At 44.2% G+C, this 15,110-nt stretch overlaps 1 protein-coding gene across 4 annotated transcripts in view; it reads left to right on the forward strand.

The window, feature by feature from the left end:
- The window catches only part of RAPGEF1 (Rap guanine nucleotide exchange factor 1), a 187,878-nt gene that overhangs the window by 126,678 nt on the left and 46,090 nt on the right, over window positions 1-15,110 (forward strand). For 3 of the 4 annotated variants that reach the window (XM_020973494.2, XM_078149981.1, XM_078149980.1), the window contains one exon: window positions 3,308-3,495. In XM_020973494.2, the coding sequence (XP_020829153.1) occupies window positions 3,308-3,495 (188 nt within the window). Of the gene's footprint in view, window positions 1-3,307; window positions 3,496-6,421; window positions 6,581-15,110 lie in introns of all 4 variants that reach the window. The other variant, XM_078149982.1, reaches the window with a different exon arrangement.

A 15,110-nucleotide genomic window follows, 5' to 3' on the forward strand; every position in this document is an offset into this window, starting at 1 on the left:
TAGACTTTAACCCTCCTTCTACATTGCCTTCTTATCCCAAGACTTGCAAATATCTTAAGCCCAAATAGCCCCAGTAATCACATAATTAGGAGTTAAGTAATTAAGTAATTAAAAAAAGCATTCTCAGTCCAGAATGGCTGATCAGTTGGGGTTCTCAATCCACAAGTACTGATGAGGTGATTCTGCAGGAAAGTGCATGGGATATACAAGCAAACCAAAGAAACTGTCTGCAGGCCTTCTCTGGCCATAGATGAGGTAGGACCCAGGCTCCTGCCACTTGGTAGCTCAGATCCCTCTCTTTGTTATGGTAAAAGCCTGACTACAACCACGTGCCAAAACCTGCCTCTATCAGAAACCCATTCATTTGCTAGGCTTGAAATCCTGACGTCCCAGAGAAACCCTCCAGAGTCTGCTGAGATGGATTTGGGTCCGCAGAGGAGATGGAGGCGACTTTAGCAATTGAACTTGTAAAGCCTAATGAAGCACAGGCTGATGCCCTCATGTGAGGGCTTAGGGCTTCTGCACCTGCTATCATGTTGGGAAGGGTCCCCAGGATGAGATCACCCGACAGACGACAGCTGAGCTCTTTGTTCTGGTTTCTCACCTCCCCAGGCAAAGTCTACTGGGCTTGGAAACACCTCCTTAGGTGTATATCACACTTTGCAGAACAAATAAAGACCTGGCTGCCTTTCCTGGCAAGCTGAAGCCCTTGCTTCAAACAAGTACATAGTGAAACTATGGCCCAGTGGCATTCGTAGTTGGTGGTATTCAGAATTTGCGGCTAAATGCGAGTGAAAGGTTTTCTAAAAGGATTTTAGGGAGAAGGACCAAAGGTTCATTCAGCCAGTTTACTTTTCCAGCCTCTTCTCATCTTTTTAAGGTATCCCTGTCCTTCCAGATATGAAATTGATAATCTGTATTAATTGGTCAGCCAGCATTGATTAAGTACCTGGCACAATGCTAGGGCCTGGGAGGGGGGGGAGGGGGGAGTACAGAGCCAAAGCGAGACTGTCCTTGTCCTCAAAGAGCTTACATTCTATAGAAGAGACAGCACATACATATTTAATAAATAATGTACAGAATGAACAGGATAAGGATAGGGACCAGAGCTGTGATTTCAACAATGTAAGAAGCTCCTCGATGGAGAAATTCCCACCACCAGCGTGGGTCAATAGCTTCTCTGTGCTTTAGAGTCTTAGAGAGCTGCCATACTGAGAGGTGGTCTGCCCTGAACCCTGGTCTTCCTGATTTGGAGTCCAGCTTTCCATCCAGTGTCAGGCTGCCTCTCAAAATAAAGACGAAGGAGGGAGAAGGCATTGGCATATGGGGAGATCCCGAAAGGCATAGTTGAGCTGAACTCTGAAGGAAACAAGCGATTCTAAGAATCAAAAGGAAGGGGGAGAACATTCTAGGCTGGGGACAAAGAGTGGAGTTTGGAGTGTGAGGAACCGTGGGAGAATCTATAAGGAAGCTGGAAGGGCTGGTTGGGTCCAGGGCTTGTTGAAGGGTTTTGAATGCCAAACAGAGGCGTTTGTGTTTGCTCCTAGAGGCCATAGTGACACACAGAGTGAGAGCCATTCCTACACAGCCCTTCCAAGTTTGCAGAGGTCATGCCGTAACTTAGCTTCATACCAACCCTTAGAGGTAACTCCTATAGTTTTCCCCATTTAACAGCTAGGCTGAGAAAGGTTAAGTGACTTGTCCAGAGCCACATAGTTAGTGTGAGTCAGAGGCAGAACTGAAAGCCAGGCCCAGCAGCCACCCTATCCACCAGCTGTCCAGAGCAGGGCCTTGGAGTCCAAAGGCTTGGGTTGGAGGCCTGCCAATGATTCCTATAAAATGGGAGTAATAATCTTGGTGCTTACCAACTGCTTGAGATTCCTGCAAGGAAAACACTTTGTAAACAAGTATGAGAGGACTGTAGGGCACTGTTTTTACAATTGTTCTTCATGGTAATAGCTAATATTTCTAAAGTGCTTTTAATATACTCCCTGTAGTCTATCTCATTTCAGTCTTACATTAACTCTTTCTGACAGGTGGAATGAATTTTATTTTCCTCATTTTGTAGATAATCAGTAAACATTTATTAAGCGCCTACTGTGTGCCAGGCACGGTGCTAATAAGTGCTGGGAATACAAAAGAAGGCAAAAGACAGGCCTGCCCTCCAGGAGCTTCCCATCTAATTTACATCATCTGGTGAGATTAGGCAAGTAGAGTTGAAGTGATCTGCCCAAGGTCTCACAAGCTAATGAGTGTCAAAACAGAGACTCAGGTCAAGACGTTCCAGCTCCAAATTCAATATTCTTCCTGTTGCCCACTAAGAACTTCACAAGACGTGTTCCTGCTTCAGGCTGAGGAGAACTTAGGATCATAAATTTAGAGAGGGAAAGGGTATCTGAGGTCTAGTCCAACCCTTTTATTTTGCAGATAAGGAAACTGAGGCCCAAAGAGGGGAAGGAGACTTGCCTGAGACCACATAGGTATTAAGTAGCCAAGCCAGGGTTTGAACCCAGGTCCTCCAAATCCACATCTAGCTTCAGGCTAAGAATGATATTTATTTTTAAGAGCACCTGTCATCATAATGACCACCCATGATTCCAAAAAGACTGATAATGAAGCCTATTACCTGCATCCTGAAAAGGAAGTGATGGACTCAGAATAAGACGTATGTTTTGGACATGGCCAATGTGAAATTTTGTTTTGCCTGACTATGTATATTTGTTACAAGGTGCTTTTTGTTTGTTTGTTGTTTCTCAGAAGGGAAAAGCAGAGAAAACAGAATTTTGTTAATTGAAACAAAATTTTTTTAAAAGAATGATACTTAATTTTACCCACTGGGGGCATGATAAATATTCAGCTACATTCAGAGATTTGTTAGAACTCTTAGCATGACATGTCCCTTCAGCAGTTTCTGACTTACACCTTTTGAAGGAGTGATATTAGGGTGCGCACTTAATTGCTCTAATCTTAATGCTCGGCACCCCCCAGTCCTCAGCAATGAGAGTGCCTAGGGTAGAGGCCCATGCTTCTAGTCCTTTCTGCTGCAGAGGCTGAGGCTGGTAGGCAGCTTCTGCATTAGGGCTAATGCCAACTGAATCAGGTGTGTGTGCTAAGTCTGGCACCAATGCTGTGAATCCCCAGAACCTCCGAGGAGGGATGAACAGGCCCAGGTTGGAAAAAGGGAGCAAATCAGAGCTGGCTTGGTTGTCAGCATTGAGGTCAGCCCTGAGGGAGACCTCATGTGCTTCTAGCCTGGGTGAGGTAGAGAGCCCCAGACTCCAAAAACAAAACAAACTTTGTCTTTCAGTGCTGGCCTACATGCAGCTCCTCGAGGACTACTCAGAGCCCCAGCCTTCCATGTTCTACCAGACGCCCCAGAATGAGCACATCTACCAGCAGAAAAACAAACTCCTCATGGAGGTCTACGGCTTTAATGACTCCTTCACCCAGGAGCTGGCCCCGCCCCCTGCTCTGCCCCCCAAGCAGAGGCAGCTGGTAAGTGGCACCCCCCTGGACCCTGCCCAGTCCCGGCCTGACAGCCTCGGGAGTTCCTTGAGGGAAATGACTCTGTCCTCACTCTCATTCTCAAGCAGGAATTTCAAATCTGAACCATGAGCTAGGACAATGCTTGCACACCATTTACTGGGTCAGCCCTGTCCTCTTACGGTTCAAAGCTCTAGAAATGCACCTGTGTCATTCAGATCTTTTCTGTCTCCCTGATGTCTGATTTGCTCTTTAGGTTCACTAACAGTCTGCTGGGCTCCCAGCTGTCCTGCTGATAGTTTTATCCGGTGCTGTGATGGGGTTTGTGCTGCTATGTGCTCTTCTCTGCTGATGCTCACTTTCCCTCTTCTTCCTCTCTTCTGGTTCAGAAATTAACCCTCCCAGGAAGGAAGAACTTAATCAGGGCATAGGGAATGGTTGGTATACAACTCAGAACTAGGGTGTCTACTTAGTGGGGCCTAATCCCTCCTGCTCCCTACACACAATGCAGAGATCTGAGGGTCACATGGAGGTAAAAGACTTTCTAAACTATCAGGTGCTATAGATTTCTACACTTGGAAAGGGTGAGAAAGCAGCGTCTCTCTAGATTCTAGCCCTGGCCATAAGATGGCCTAGTTAAAACCCAACATTGAAAGAAGAGCATGACTTTCATCCACAGGTTTTTGGCCTATTTTTGCACTATGGAGCACTTTGGCATTCTGGTGAGCCCTATGACTTCTTTCTCAAAATAATTTTCTTAATGCATAAAATACATAAAATTAAAAAGAAAACCAATTGTATTGAAATAGTTATCAAATTTTTTTAAGACAAGTTCATAGATCCCAGATTAAGAGCTTCTACTTTAGACAGATCCATCCTGCATTTTAGGTGTCCTATGTTTGTTTCTCCTTTTAATTAATCATAGAACCCTAGATTTAAAACCAGAAGGGACTTTAAAGGCCATCTAATCCAACCGTTTCATTTTTTTTTTAATTAGGCAATTGGGGTTAAGTGATGTACCCAGGGTCACACAGCTAGTAAGTGACAAGTGTTTGGTTTGAGGCCAGATTTGAACTCAGGTCCTCCTGACTTCCGCTGTGCCACCTAGCTGCCCCCAACCCTTTCATTTTACCAGTAAGGAAACTAAGGCATAGAACCATGAAGTGACTTATCAGCATCCCACTGAAGTTTGACATCTGAGGCAGGATTAAACCCAAGCATTCTACATCTGTGTTTCTGTCCATGACAACTCACTATTTCAAAATCCTCCTATTTGAAGGATGTTCTTTACTTTTATTGAACAAAAAAAAGTCACCATCAAAGACAACCATACTCAGGGGCATCCGCCCACCCACAGTGGTCTGGAATGGCCTGGAGGGCTCTGCAGGTGGCATCCTCCCTGAAGCCCTTCTGTGCTCCTGTGGATTGCTCACGTGGACCTTTTTTTAGAATTCAAACCTATCCTTCAGCCATCTTCCCTCCTCTAGTGGGGAAAAAAAACAAGAACAACCAGGCCCCCAGAAGGGAATTCCAGACCCTTTCAGCCTCAGATGTGATGTTTTGCTTCTCAGCCACCCCATCTGGCACCTCTTTAACAAGAAGAAGTAAAAGGTCCCAGCATGTTGGGCGATTTTTCTTTTCTTTATTTACCCATTACAAGAGGCTGCCAAGGTATAGCCCTTGCTTTTCCTAGAAGCAGAGGCCACTGGAGCATAAATTCCATTTTTGTGTCTGCATTTTGTGTCAGGAGCAGGGCTGATGTCATCATTCATCAAAAGCCCATTCCTGATTTGTGGAGCATTTTCTCTAGCTCCTGCTTCCATTAAGTCCATAAGAATATCTGCATTGGTGTTTTGATGACCCTGGCTAAACTGAATCTTTCAGTTTAATAAAAAGAAACAGCCATTTCTAAAAATGTCTTTGTGAATAGGTTTTTAAAAAATACCATTGCCACTTGCCAGTGACTGCCTCTTGCCCTATAAAACCTTCCCTTGGTGACACACAACAGCGTATTGGCCAGCTCTGACAATGTGCGTCCATTCTGCAGCTAGAGTCCAGCAGCAGTCTGAACAGGGAAGTCTTAGTCTGATTCTCTGTGGCAGCCTCGTCTGGGGTAGAGAGCTCAAGTGAATGTCCGGTGACCTGAAGTCTTGTTCTGGCTCTGCCCCTCACCGCTTGAGTGACTTTGGGCAAGCAAATTCCCTTCTCTAGGCATGCAGTTCTCACCTGCAGAATGGAAATAATACCTGCCCACCCCACTGCCAGACAGTTACTGAAATAATGATGACATGACAAATAGAAAGCTGCTTTCAAAAAAAATATGAGCAGTGGGAGTGGAGGGGCATGCATACAGAGGATTACATTACAGCCATTATGCCCCAGGGAACCGCTAAACATGAGTTTGCCCAGAAGACTGTAGAAACCCTGCCACTCTGTGAGATCTCGATTAGAATCAAAATGCTTATTTTCTCCTAAAGCGGAAGGGGAATTCTTATATGCAGACATGGCAAATACCCACGGACTGCTGCTCGGGTATCTACTCCAGACTGTAACTTCTCACAGGCTCCTAGGTTTCCCAAACAGGGGTCCAAAGACTCAGCAGGGGAAGGAAGCCTTGTTACGGGCACTTGGGCCAGAGCTCTGTGATTCGTGGGCCCAGTGGAGGGAAGGTTCCAAGATGGGCATCCAGCAGGTCCCAATGTACGTTTCCTTTATTTTATGAAAAAGTGTTTCCAGCACTCAGTGTAGGGTGCCCAGTGTAGTTAATCTGCAGCAGGCATTGTGAATCAGCAAACTAACCCAAGGAAGCAGCGCTCCGTCTCCAGAGGGCCTCAGAATTTAGTTTGTTTTGCCTGTCCACTTCTCCTTTATTCACACTCTGTTGTTCTGCTTTTTTTTTTTATCCTTCCTCCCTTTTTGCCCTCTTGTTTCTGTCCAGCAGGCCTCCTATGCTGCCTCTTCCTTCTCCTCTGTCTCCTACTGTGTCCAGCCAACTAAAGTGCCCTTCACGCCTGAGGACACCAGTGCCACTCAGGGCCTCGGTATGTCCATCTCTAACTCCTTTCTCAGCCGGCACAGCTCCTTCCCTGTGCACTCGGTGAGTCTGTTCTTCCAGTTTCTTTACCTCCTGAATGTGGTGTTTCTGTGTTGGTACCTCTGCTCGTTCTCCAGAGGGACTCTGTCTGCACTCTGTCACTCCCAAGAGGATCCGTGCTGTCAGGGATCCATTTAGCAACAACACACCTGATGAGAACAACCCCAGCTCTGTCTTTCAGCAGGTAGTCTAGAAACAGGCAGGAAAGGAGCATGGGTTGTATCTCCCAGGCCTTGGGTGGATTAGAAGGTTTATCTTGGAGGGGGAAGATGGGAAGAATCTGGCTGTAAGACTCCCAGGCAGATGCTTCACCATCTGATTCTCCAGTCTGCCTGTCACCTGCAGTGGTACCATGGTGTATAGTGGGAGGCATTCTGGCTCGGTTGCTTTACAAAGATGATCTTGAACACTCCCCTTGTAAAAGGTCTTGGTGTTGATGCTGTCCATCCCATTTCTCCTTGCCTCAGTTCTGTAGCTTTCCTCTCTTGAAGCATAAAAAGATGCTGGCTGTCTGTGGAACAGCATAGGTAGTCAGCAGCAGAGAGAACAAATTTTCTGAGTTTGCCCCAATGTCTGGAGTAAGGGGTTAGTAGGATGACAATGAAACAGAAGTTGACGTGTTTTGTAGGACCCGTGAGTGCTGGATTTGAAGTCAGAACACTCGGGTCCAAATCCGGTGGGCTCTTGAGGTAGTGAGTCCCCCTTCCAGCAGACTGCTTTTTGGATATGTTATAACGGTGATTCCTTGTGTGAGTTGAGCTGCATGGCCGTTGAGGTCCCTTTCAACCCTCAAATCCGATGCTTCTGTGAAAATCCTTCCTTTGCCACCTGTGACCACTATGACATATTTGTCATTGGGTCTCTCTTGACTTGTGGTCCCTCTTCTGTCAAATGAAAGGTTTGGACTAAGTGCAGTCTTAAGTCCCTTCCTACTCGAATCTGTGATCACATGACCTGTGTTCTGGTCCTGTGACCTTGGGGCCAGTCATTCATCTCCCTAAATTTTCTCATCTGTAAAATGGGAAGAATGATATCTATACTACTGATCTCATAGACTTGTTGTGCAGGTCATAAGATAAAAATAAATTTAAAGTATTTTGTAAACTATAAGTAATGATTGACATTTATATAACACTTTAAATTTTGTAAAGCATTGTTACATATTTGATCTTATTTTTAGTACTACAGGCATCTTGCTGAGGTATGTACCCCCTCTTACAAATGAGAAAGGTAAAGTTCAAAAAGGTTAAGTGATCACAGAGCTATTTAGTATCAAAGGCAGAATTTCAATACATTTTCCTGGAGCCTGGTCCAATACTGTCTTACCATCCTGCAATACCTAAGTAATTAGTTGTTGATTTTGAAATAGAGATAATCCCTGCCTATTTCACATGACTGTTGTAAGAATGAAAAGGGAATATACAAGAAAACTACATCTAGAAGGCATTCTGCTATTTTACTTCTGTGTAAGAAAATCTGAAACCATCCCATTACTTGCCCAAAAGACACAAGTAAAACCTATCTGCTTCCTTTAGTCCAAGGGTTCTTAACCTCAGGGTAGGGGCAACCAGTCTGTGAACTTGGTTGGTTTTTTAAAATACCTTTGATAACTTTATTTAAATATAACTGGTTTCCTTTGTAATCTCATGTATTTTATTTTATGCATTTAAAAATGTTATTTTGAGAAAGAGTCCATAGCTATCATCAGACTGCCAAAGGATTCCAGCACACAAAAAAAGTTAAGAACTCCTGATTTAGTATCTTAAAAGAGTCATCAGGACCCCTGTTTTTTTTTTTGTTTGTTTTATGAGGCATTTGGGATTAAGTGACTTGCCCAGAGTCACACAGCTAGCAAGTGTTATGTGTCTGAGGCCAGATTTGAACTCAGTTCTTCCTGCCTCCAGGGCCAGTGCTCTATCTACTGTGCCACCTGGCTGCCCCTTTGATTTTTTTTGTCTGGGTTTTGCTGCTAACTTGCTTTGTGTCCCTGAGCAAATCCTTGACCTCTACGTCTCAACTGCTGCCTAATTTTCTTTGTGATCACTGTGACCTCTAGGGAATTCAATTCAGTTAATTCATCCAGGACTTAATAAGCACCTAGTGTGTATCCACAAAGTGGACTAGGCACAGGGAAGAAAAAGCTCAAAACAAAACTATCACTATGCTCATGGAGCTTATGTTCTGTTATAAGTCACACAAAAATTCTCATCATCCTTAAGAACAAGGAGTGTTGGATCAGGAGTCAAGAACACTTGAAATTAGATCCTGCCTTGTTGGGATAGCAAATCTGAAAGTGCTGGAGGGCCCACACAGCAGAAGGCCAGTATCCATCTCCCCCCCACTCTCTTGTCTAGGCAGGCATCCCCCAGCAGTCATTCCATACGTACCACATGTCCTTCTCACACTTCTGGCTGTTGACTGTGCTCTTTATCCAAGCGCGGAAATTAAGTCAGGATTGTCCTGAGGCAATTTCTGCAGTAACCCTTGGAAGCCATTTAGGTTGTGATCGCAAGTGAGTGGGACATTTTTCTTTAGAAACAAAAGAAATATCAGGGGAAAGAGATGACAGAAAGAATCACTTGGTGTATATAAACAAATCATAGGGTCTATGGGGCACTGATGTAGTTTGGAGACATTTTGTATTTGAAAGAAAATGTTCTAATTAGCCCATAATAGTTTATTAAGTGCTTACCCTGTACTAAGCACTAGGGATACAAAGAAAGGCAATAGTCCCTGCCCTCAAGGAGCTTCTATTCCAATGAGAGACACCATGTATATAAAAAAGTGCAAGAGGAGATGGAAAGTAGCCTTATAGGAGAAGACTGTTAAGATCCCAGGGGCTTGGCCAAACAAAAGTGCTTTATTAAAAGGAGACTGCAGCTGGGGCCCAAAACGGCATCTTGTAATGTTTTAGATACTTAGAATATTTGACAGCTGACACAATGAAATGCAGAAAGGTGGTTTGTTCTAACAGGGTACCCTTGCGTTAGTCATCTTTCTGACCTTAGTATCTAAGAGATGAGACACAGCCAGGCTAGCAGGGTTTGGAGTGCTGCCAGGGAACATCCTTTAACCCTGGACAGACCACTCTTGTATTCTGTCCGGCGTTGGTGGGCCACAGACTCATCACCGCACAGGGAGCCGGGGGAAACACAGCAAAGGGTAAGAAGACTTTAAAGACATTCAAAGTATCTCTAGTCACCCTACCCTAGCCCCTTCTCCACAAAAAGTTTATTGCCCAAAAAAGCCCACGTAAGCGAATTTGTAGGATGTACTATATGATTAAGCTATAGGCTGGTTTTAAAGGAGATTTAGATTTTGGATCTAAATATTGTTCCCATACACATCTACCAGATAGAAAGGAATTAGTGCTAATTATTAAATTAAGTTATTTGCTCAGCTCTGCGTTGCATTGTGCTAGCTGCTGGTTAAGATCCAATGATAGCTAAAGTCCTCTATTAATTAACATGGGGATCTTAATCTTAATTTGCAAAATTCAAAAGTGCAAAACCTTCCTTCAATCTGTGCTGGAGCAATAAAGCAACTGCAGAAGTCAGATCGGTCGTGACGGCAGATTGCTGACAGAGCATGAATCTCTCTCCCCCTTGTCCTTGCCTTGTTCAGTGGCAACCTCACCTACCTCAAGAAGCAACCTGAAGCTCGGATAACACCTGTAGAGGGCAGCCCCGTTCCCAAGCCAGGCTGAAGTTGAGGAGTAGCTGGGATCCCTAGTGGCTGCCTCTTGCTGGGACTTCAGGCTGTGGAATTCTACCCCTTTTATCTCTAGAGAGCCTTTGAAGGCATTACCCTCTTGTTGAATGGCTTGGCAGCTGGACAGCCCAGTGGATAGAATGCAGGAGGTAAAGTCAGGAAGACTGAATTCATATCCTGCCTCAGATACTTACCAAGTCCCTCTCTGCCTCAGTTTCCTCATCTTTAAAATGGGGATAATTATTATAACACCAACATCCTAAATCATAAATCCATAAATCATAAAATAAAAATGAAATAATATATGTAAAGCACTTTACAAACCTTAAAGTTCTATATGAATGTTTACTGTCGTTGTTGTTGTTATGATGATGATGATGATGATGATAGGATTATGATAACAGCCTCTTTTCCATAGTAGGCACATACCATTTGTTCCCTTTAGGGAGAGCTTTCATCTTTCTTTATTAGGGTTAGGTCTTTAGAAGGCTTTTGGGTTTTTTACTGTTTATATTTTTTAAAATTGAGGCAGCTAGGTGGTACAGTGGATAAAGCACTGGGCCTGGAGTCAGGAAGACTCATCTTCCTGAATTCAAAAATATGGCCTCAGGCACTTACCCTGGGCAAGTCACTTAACCCTGTTTGCTTCAGTTTCCTCATCTGTAAAATGAGCTGGAGAAGAATATGGCAAACTTCTCTAGTATCTTGGCCAAGAAGACTCCAAGTGGGCTCATGAAGAATTGGACACAATTGAAAAATAACTGAACAACATTTTTTTAAAATTATGAAATGTTTATAGTGCCTTATAGTAACCTCCCCCAAGATTACCTTGTATTTGATTTGTGTGTGTGTATACACACACTCCCACACACATACACACTCTGACATACTCTTTCACACACATACACACTCACACACATGCTATGCACATACATACACACACACACACACACACACACACACACACACACCTTTTGTTTCATCCATTAGAAGAATGTAAGCTCATCGAAGGCAGCAGCTCTTCTGTATCTCCGGCACCCAGCACGATGCCTGGCCCACAGCAGGCAGCTAACGATTCCTTGGAAATTAATTGTAAGAGGGATATGGAGAAAAATTCCCATGCCCTGGAAAAACTTACACTCTTTTTGAGAAAGTAAGACCTAAATGGATGTGAAACTAAATACCTCCAGTGTGAATGGGACAACACAACAGGACAAGAAGGGTGTCGAAACTGATCCCTGTGGGCCTGATAAATGCTGCCAGTGTTCTAGAGGCGTTCTGGAAAGGGCAGCGATCATTGCGAGGTGGGGACGGTTGGAGAGAGCTTGGCATTGAAAGGCCACTTGAGTTAGGTCTGAATGGACAGGCAGAATTCTGCAGATGAAGGTGACCTGAGAGGGCATTTCAGGCTAAAGGGAGGAGTGGAGCGCAGTGAAGTGGCCTAGAGGCTGTGTTATTGGAGATCGCCTGGCAGGCGTCGGCTAAATGATCTGTATTGGGACTAGAATGGCGTCTTGGTGCAGTGGGCAGGGCACCGGGTGTGGAGTCAGAAGACGTGGGTTCAAATCCCACTTCTGCTGCTTCACGGTCTGCATGATTGTAGGGAAGCCACTCAATCTCCTCAGTGTCTTCATCTGTAAAATGAGTTGAATTATATTAGATGACATGTAGAAGGTCCCCTCCAGTTCTAAACCTACATACTCAAAGCTGTTTAAAGTTTTTAAAAGATACTGAAGTGAATAACAAAAAGTAACTTCTCTCTAACTCCCTCCATATCCCTTTCATTCACTTTATTTGAATGGAATGATTTTTTTCAAGTGGTTTGCTCCACTTAACTATCCATTTTTGTAACTGTGTTGTCTGAGTCCTTCAAAGTGACCCTGTCCTCTTCAGCTGCCCCTGGTCTTCCCTTGTCTGCTTTCCTGGCCCTGATCCCAGCTTTCCTGTGGGCTGTATTCTCAGCTCAGCCTGCACAATTTGGCTTACATTGCACAGGCTGTGTGTCCTTCCCCCCTCTCTCCCCCTCCCCTTAATACTGTCCCCTCTGAGTACTTTCCAAATTAGACATCTGAATTCCCAATATGGCTTTTCTTTCTCATATCCCTTCTCTTGACAGTGTGGGGGGGGGGGTGAGAGAGAGAGAGAGAGTGTGTAAGTTCTATGCTGTTATGGCTTATTGTTGTAAGAGAATTTGGATTGGATCCCTGTACACTTTGCTAATGATTTAATAAAAATACCTCTTTGTAATTGTCAGGCTTATGTGTGCCCTGAAGATTTGAGATCAAAGAAGTTAGAAAAATCTTCCCTTCCAGCTCCTTCCTCCATCATATGTATGTGTTCAGATACATGTATGTTCACATACACATTCATGCACGTGCGTGCGTGCGCGCGCACACACACACACACACACACACACACACACACACACCCTCCATGACTGAGATTCATGGTGTTTACTATCAGATATAATTGCTATGAGATTAGAGAATAATCTTCTACCATTCTGACTTCCAGAATGACATTTGGAAAAAGAGCATTTGTTAACAGACCCAGATTTTAAGAAGATGATTTGAAATGCTCTGAAGAATTGTTTTTCTGAAAAATCTTTGGGTAGAGGAAATTCAAGTTATTTCACCTTGAGAGCTTCAGGGTGTGGGGAGGGGTGTGGGAGATACACACACACACACACACACACACACACACACACACACACACACACACACACACACACACACCCCTCGATAAAGCAGCTGGTACACCACCCTAGGTAAAAATAGGATAACTCTGAGATGTCAGACCCAAGTGTTGGAGGCCCAGCACATATGTTCATACCAGAAGGCTTGCCTTAATGTAGACTGTAACTTCTGTGTAGCACTCTATCCTCCTCTGTCAATAAAATAGTGAGAAAGATATTTTTTCCCTGTTTATGTGATGCCCTAAATCAAGGGAGGGAAGTATGTGAGACCATATTTTTAAGAGTTTTAGAGGACAATGTAGCAGAAAGAGCACTGGATTTAGAGTCAGAAGATATGGTTCCCAATTGAAGCTCCGTTCACTGGGCGTCCCTTCCCATCTGTAGGCCTCTGTGGGACCAGAATATGATCCTGACAGTCCCTCCCCACTCTAAGCCTCTGAACTTTCTTTGAGAGGCCTCGGATAATCAAGCAGTCTTGCTGTGTGTGTCACTAAGACAGTCTGGGAAGAATAAAAAGAGAGAAGTGATAAAGACAGGTAGCACAGCAGTAGATGAGAAAGGGATAGAAAATGAGAGTGCCCGCCATAGCAGTCACACAGGACGTGACAATACCAGGTTTTCTCTTGCCCTAGACATTGGGACCTGAGGGGAAGAATACTACAGAGGCACTGGCCATCATTTCAGTTTCCTGTCTTCTTTTGGTCTCACATTCTTGTTTCTTTTTGGTATGTACTCTTATTACGACTTGTTTTTTCCCCCGGCAAGGATGGAGGAAGAGTGTCAGGATGGAGGAGTAAACAGAGTACTTAGTTGGAAGAAACAGATGCCTGGGTTCAAATCCCACTTCTGACACCAGATGTGTGGCCATGGATGAATCGTATAACCTTTCCAAACCTCAGTTTCCTCGCCTGTAACATGGGGATAATAATACCTGTTAGGTCCCTGCTTCACAGGGTTGTTGAAAAGCTCAGGTCCCAGTATGGAAAGCACTCTGCAAACTTTTCAGCACTGTAAATGTCAGTTGTTATTATCATACAGGCCTTGAGAGGGGGTTGCAGAAGCAGCATGGTATAGTAGATAGAGTACCAGCCATGGAGTCAAGAAGACCTGGGTTCAGGTCTCTGACAAATACTTGCTTTGTAACAATGGGAAGATCACTTAATTTCCCTGCCTCTCAGGCAATTCTATAAGACTGTAAGTTTCCATCCTACTGATCTGCTGCTTAGTGAGAATTTCCATACCAAGGAGTCCCCCATAAAGATAGACTCACAGAACTGAACTAGAAAAAAGAGAAAGAGGGAAGTGGGCAAAAGAGGCTAGGATCAGGCTGCTGACCCAGCTTAGATAGCCAGACTGGCAAGAGAGACCAAGAACTCTAGCAGCCATGAAATACTGACCTTTGGGGAGTGGTTTTAGTCTCTTCTATAGCATTACTTAATATTCGTCTTCCCTAGCCCTAGTGGTTCAACTATATTGGCTCCAGAACTCTTCAGTATATTCTCCTCCTAGGTTCTGTCTAATCTCTGAGTTCCTATTAGAAGAGATGATGATGGTGGAAACAATGATAAAGGTAACAGCAACTCAGATTTATGTAGTACTGTAGGATTTGCAATTTGCCTTCTTCCATTGCTACCACCACCACCACCACCATTTTATAGGCAGCATAGGTGTTTTTATCCCCATTTTGTAAATGCTGAGACTGAAATGCTCAGAGTCACTAGCTTAGGACTCTTAGCCAGGACTTGAACCCTTGCCTGCCTCTGAATCTAGCATTCTTAGAAGTTTGTTTAGCCAGCATCAGGTGGGTGCTCAAGCACCCTCCCATCCCGCCACATCCCCACATTGGCTCATCTTTCTCAGTCACATATCTGTTTATGCTTCTGATCCTGGTTAAGTTGAAGATTTGTCAGGTGCTCCCTAGAGAAAAACATCTTCCTGGCAGAAATCCTTTCTTGAAATCTGTCTAAGGAATTCGATTTTTCCCTGAAAGGGACTTGTTGACTTAAGGGAAAAGGGAGGAGAAAACCAGCATCAAAAATCTTTCCTACTTTCATGCTTTCAGTTGAGCAGATGATGTGGCCATTTGCCTCCTTTATGTTCTTGTCTGGGATTTGGCTTTAGAAATCT

Source organism: Phascolarctos cinereus, unplaced genomic scaffold, assembly GCF_003287225.1.
Source record: "Phascolarctos cinereus isolate Bilbo 61053 unplaced genomic scaffold, phaCin_HiC Scaffold_2;HRSCAF=192, whole genome shotgun sequence".
NCBI classification, from domain to species: Eukaryota; Metazoa; Chordata; class Mammalia; order Diprotodontia; family Phascolarctidae; genus Phascolarctos; species Phascolarctos cinereus.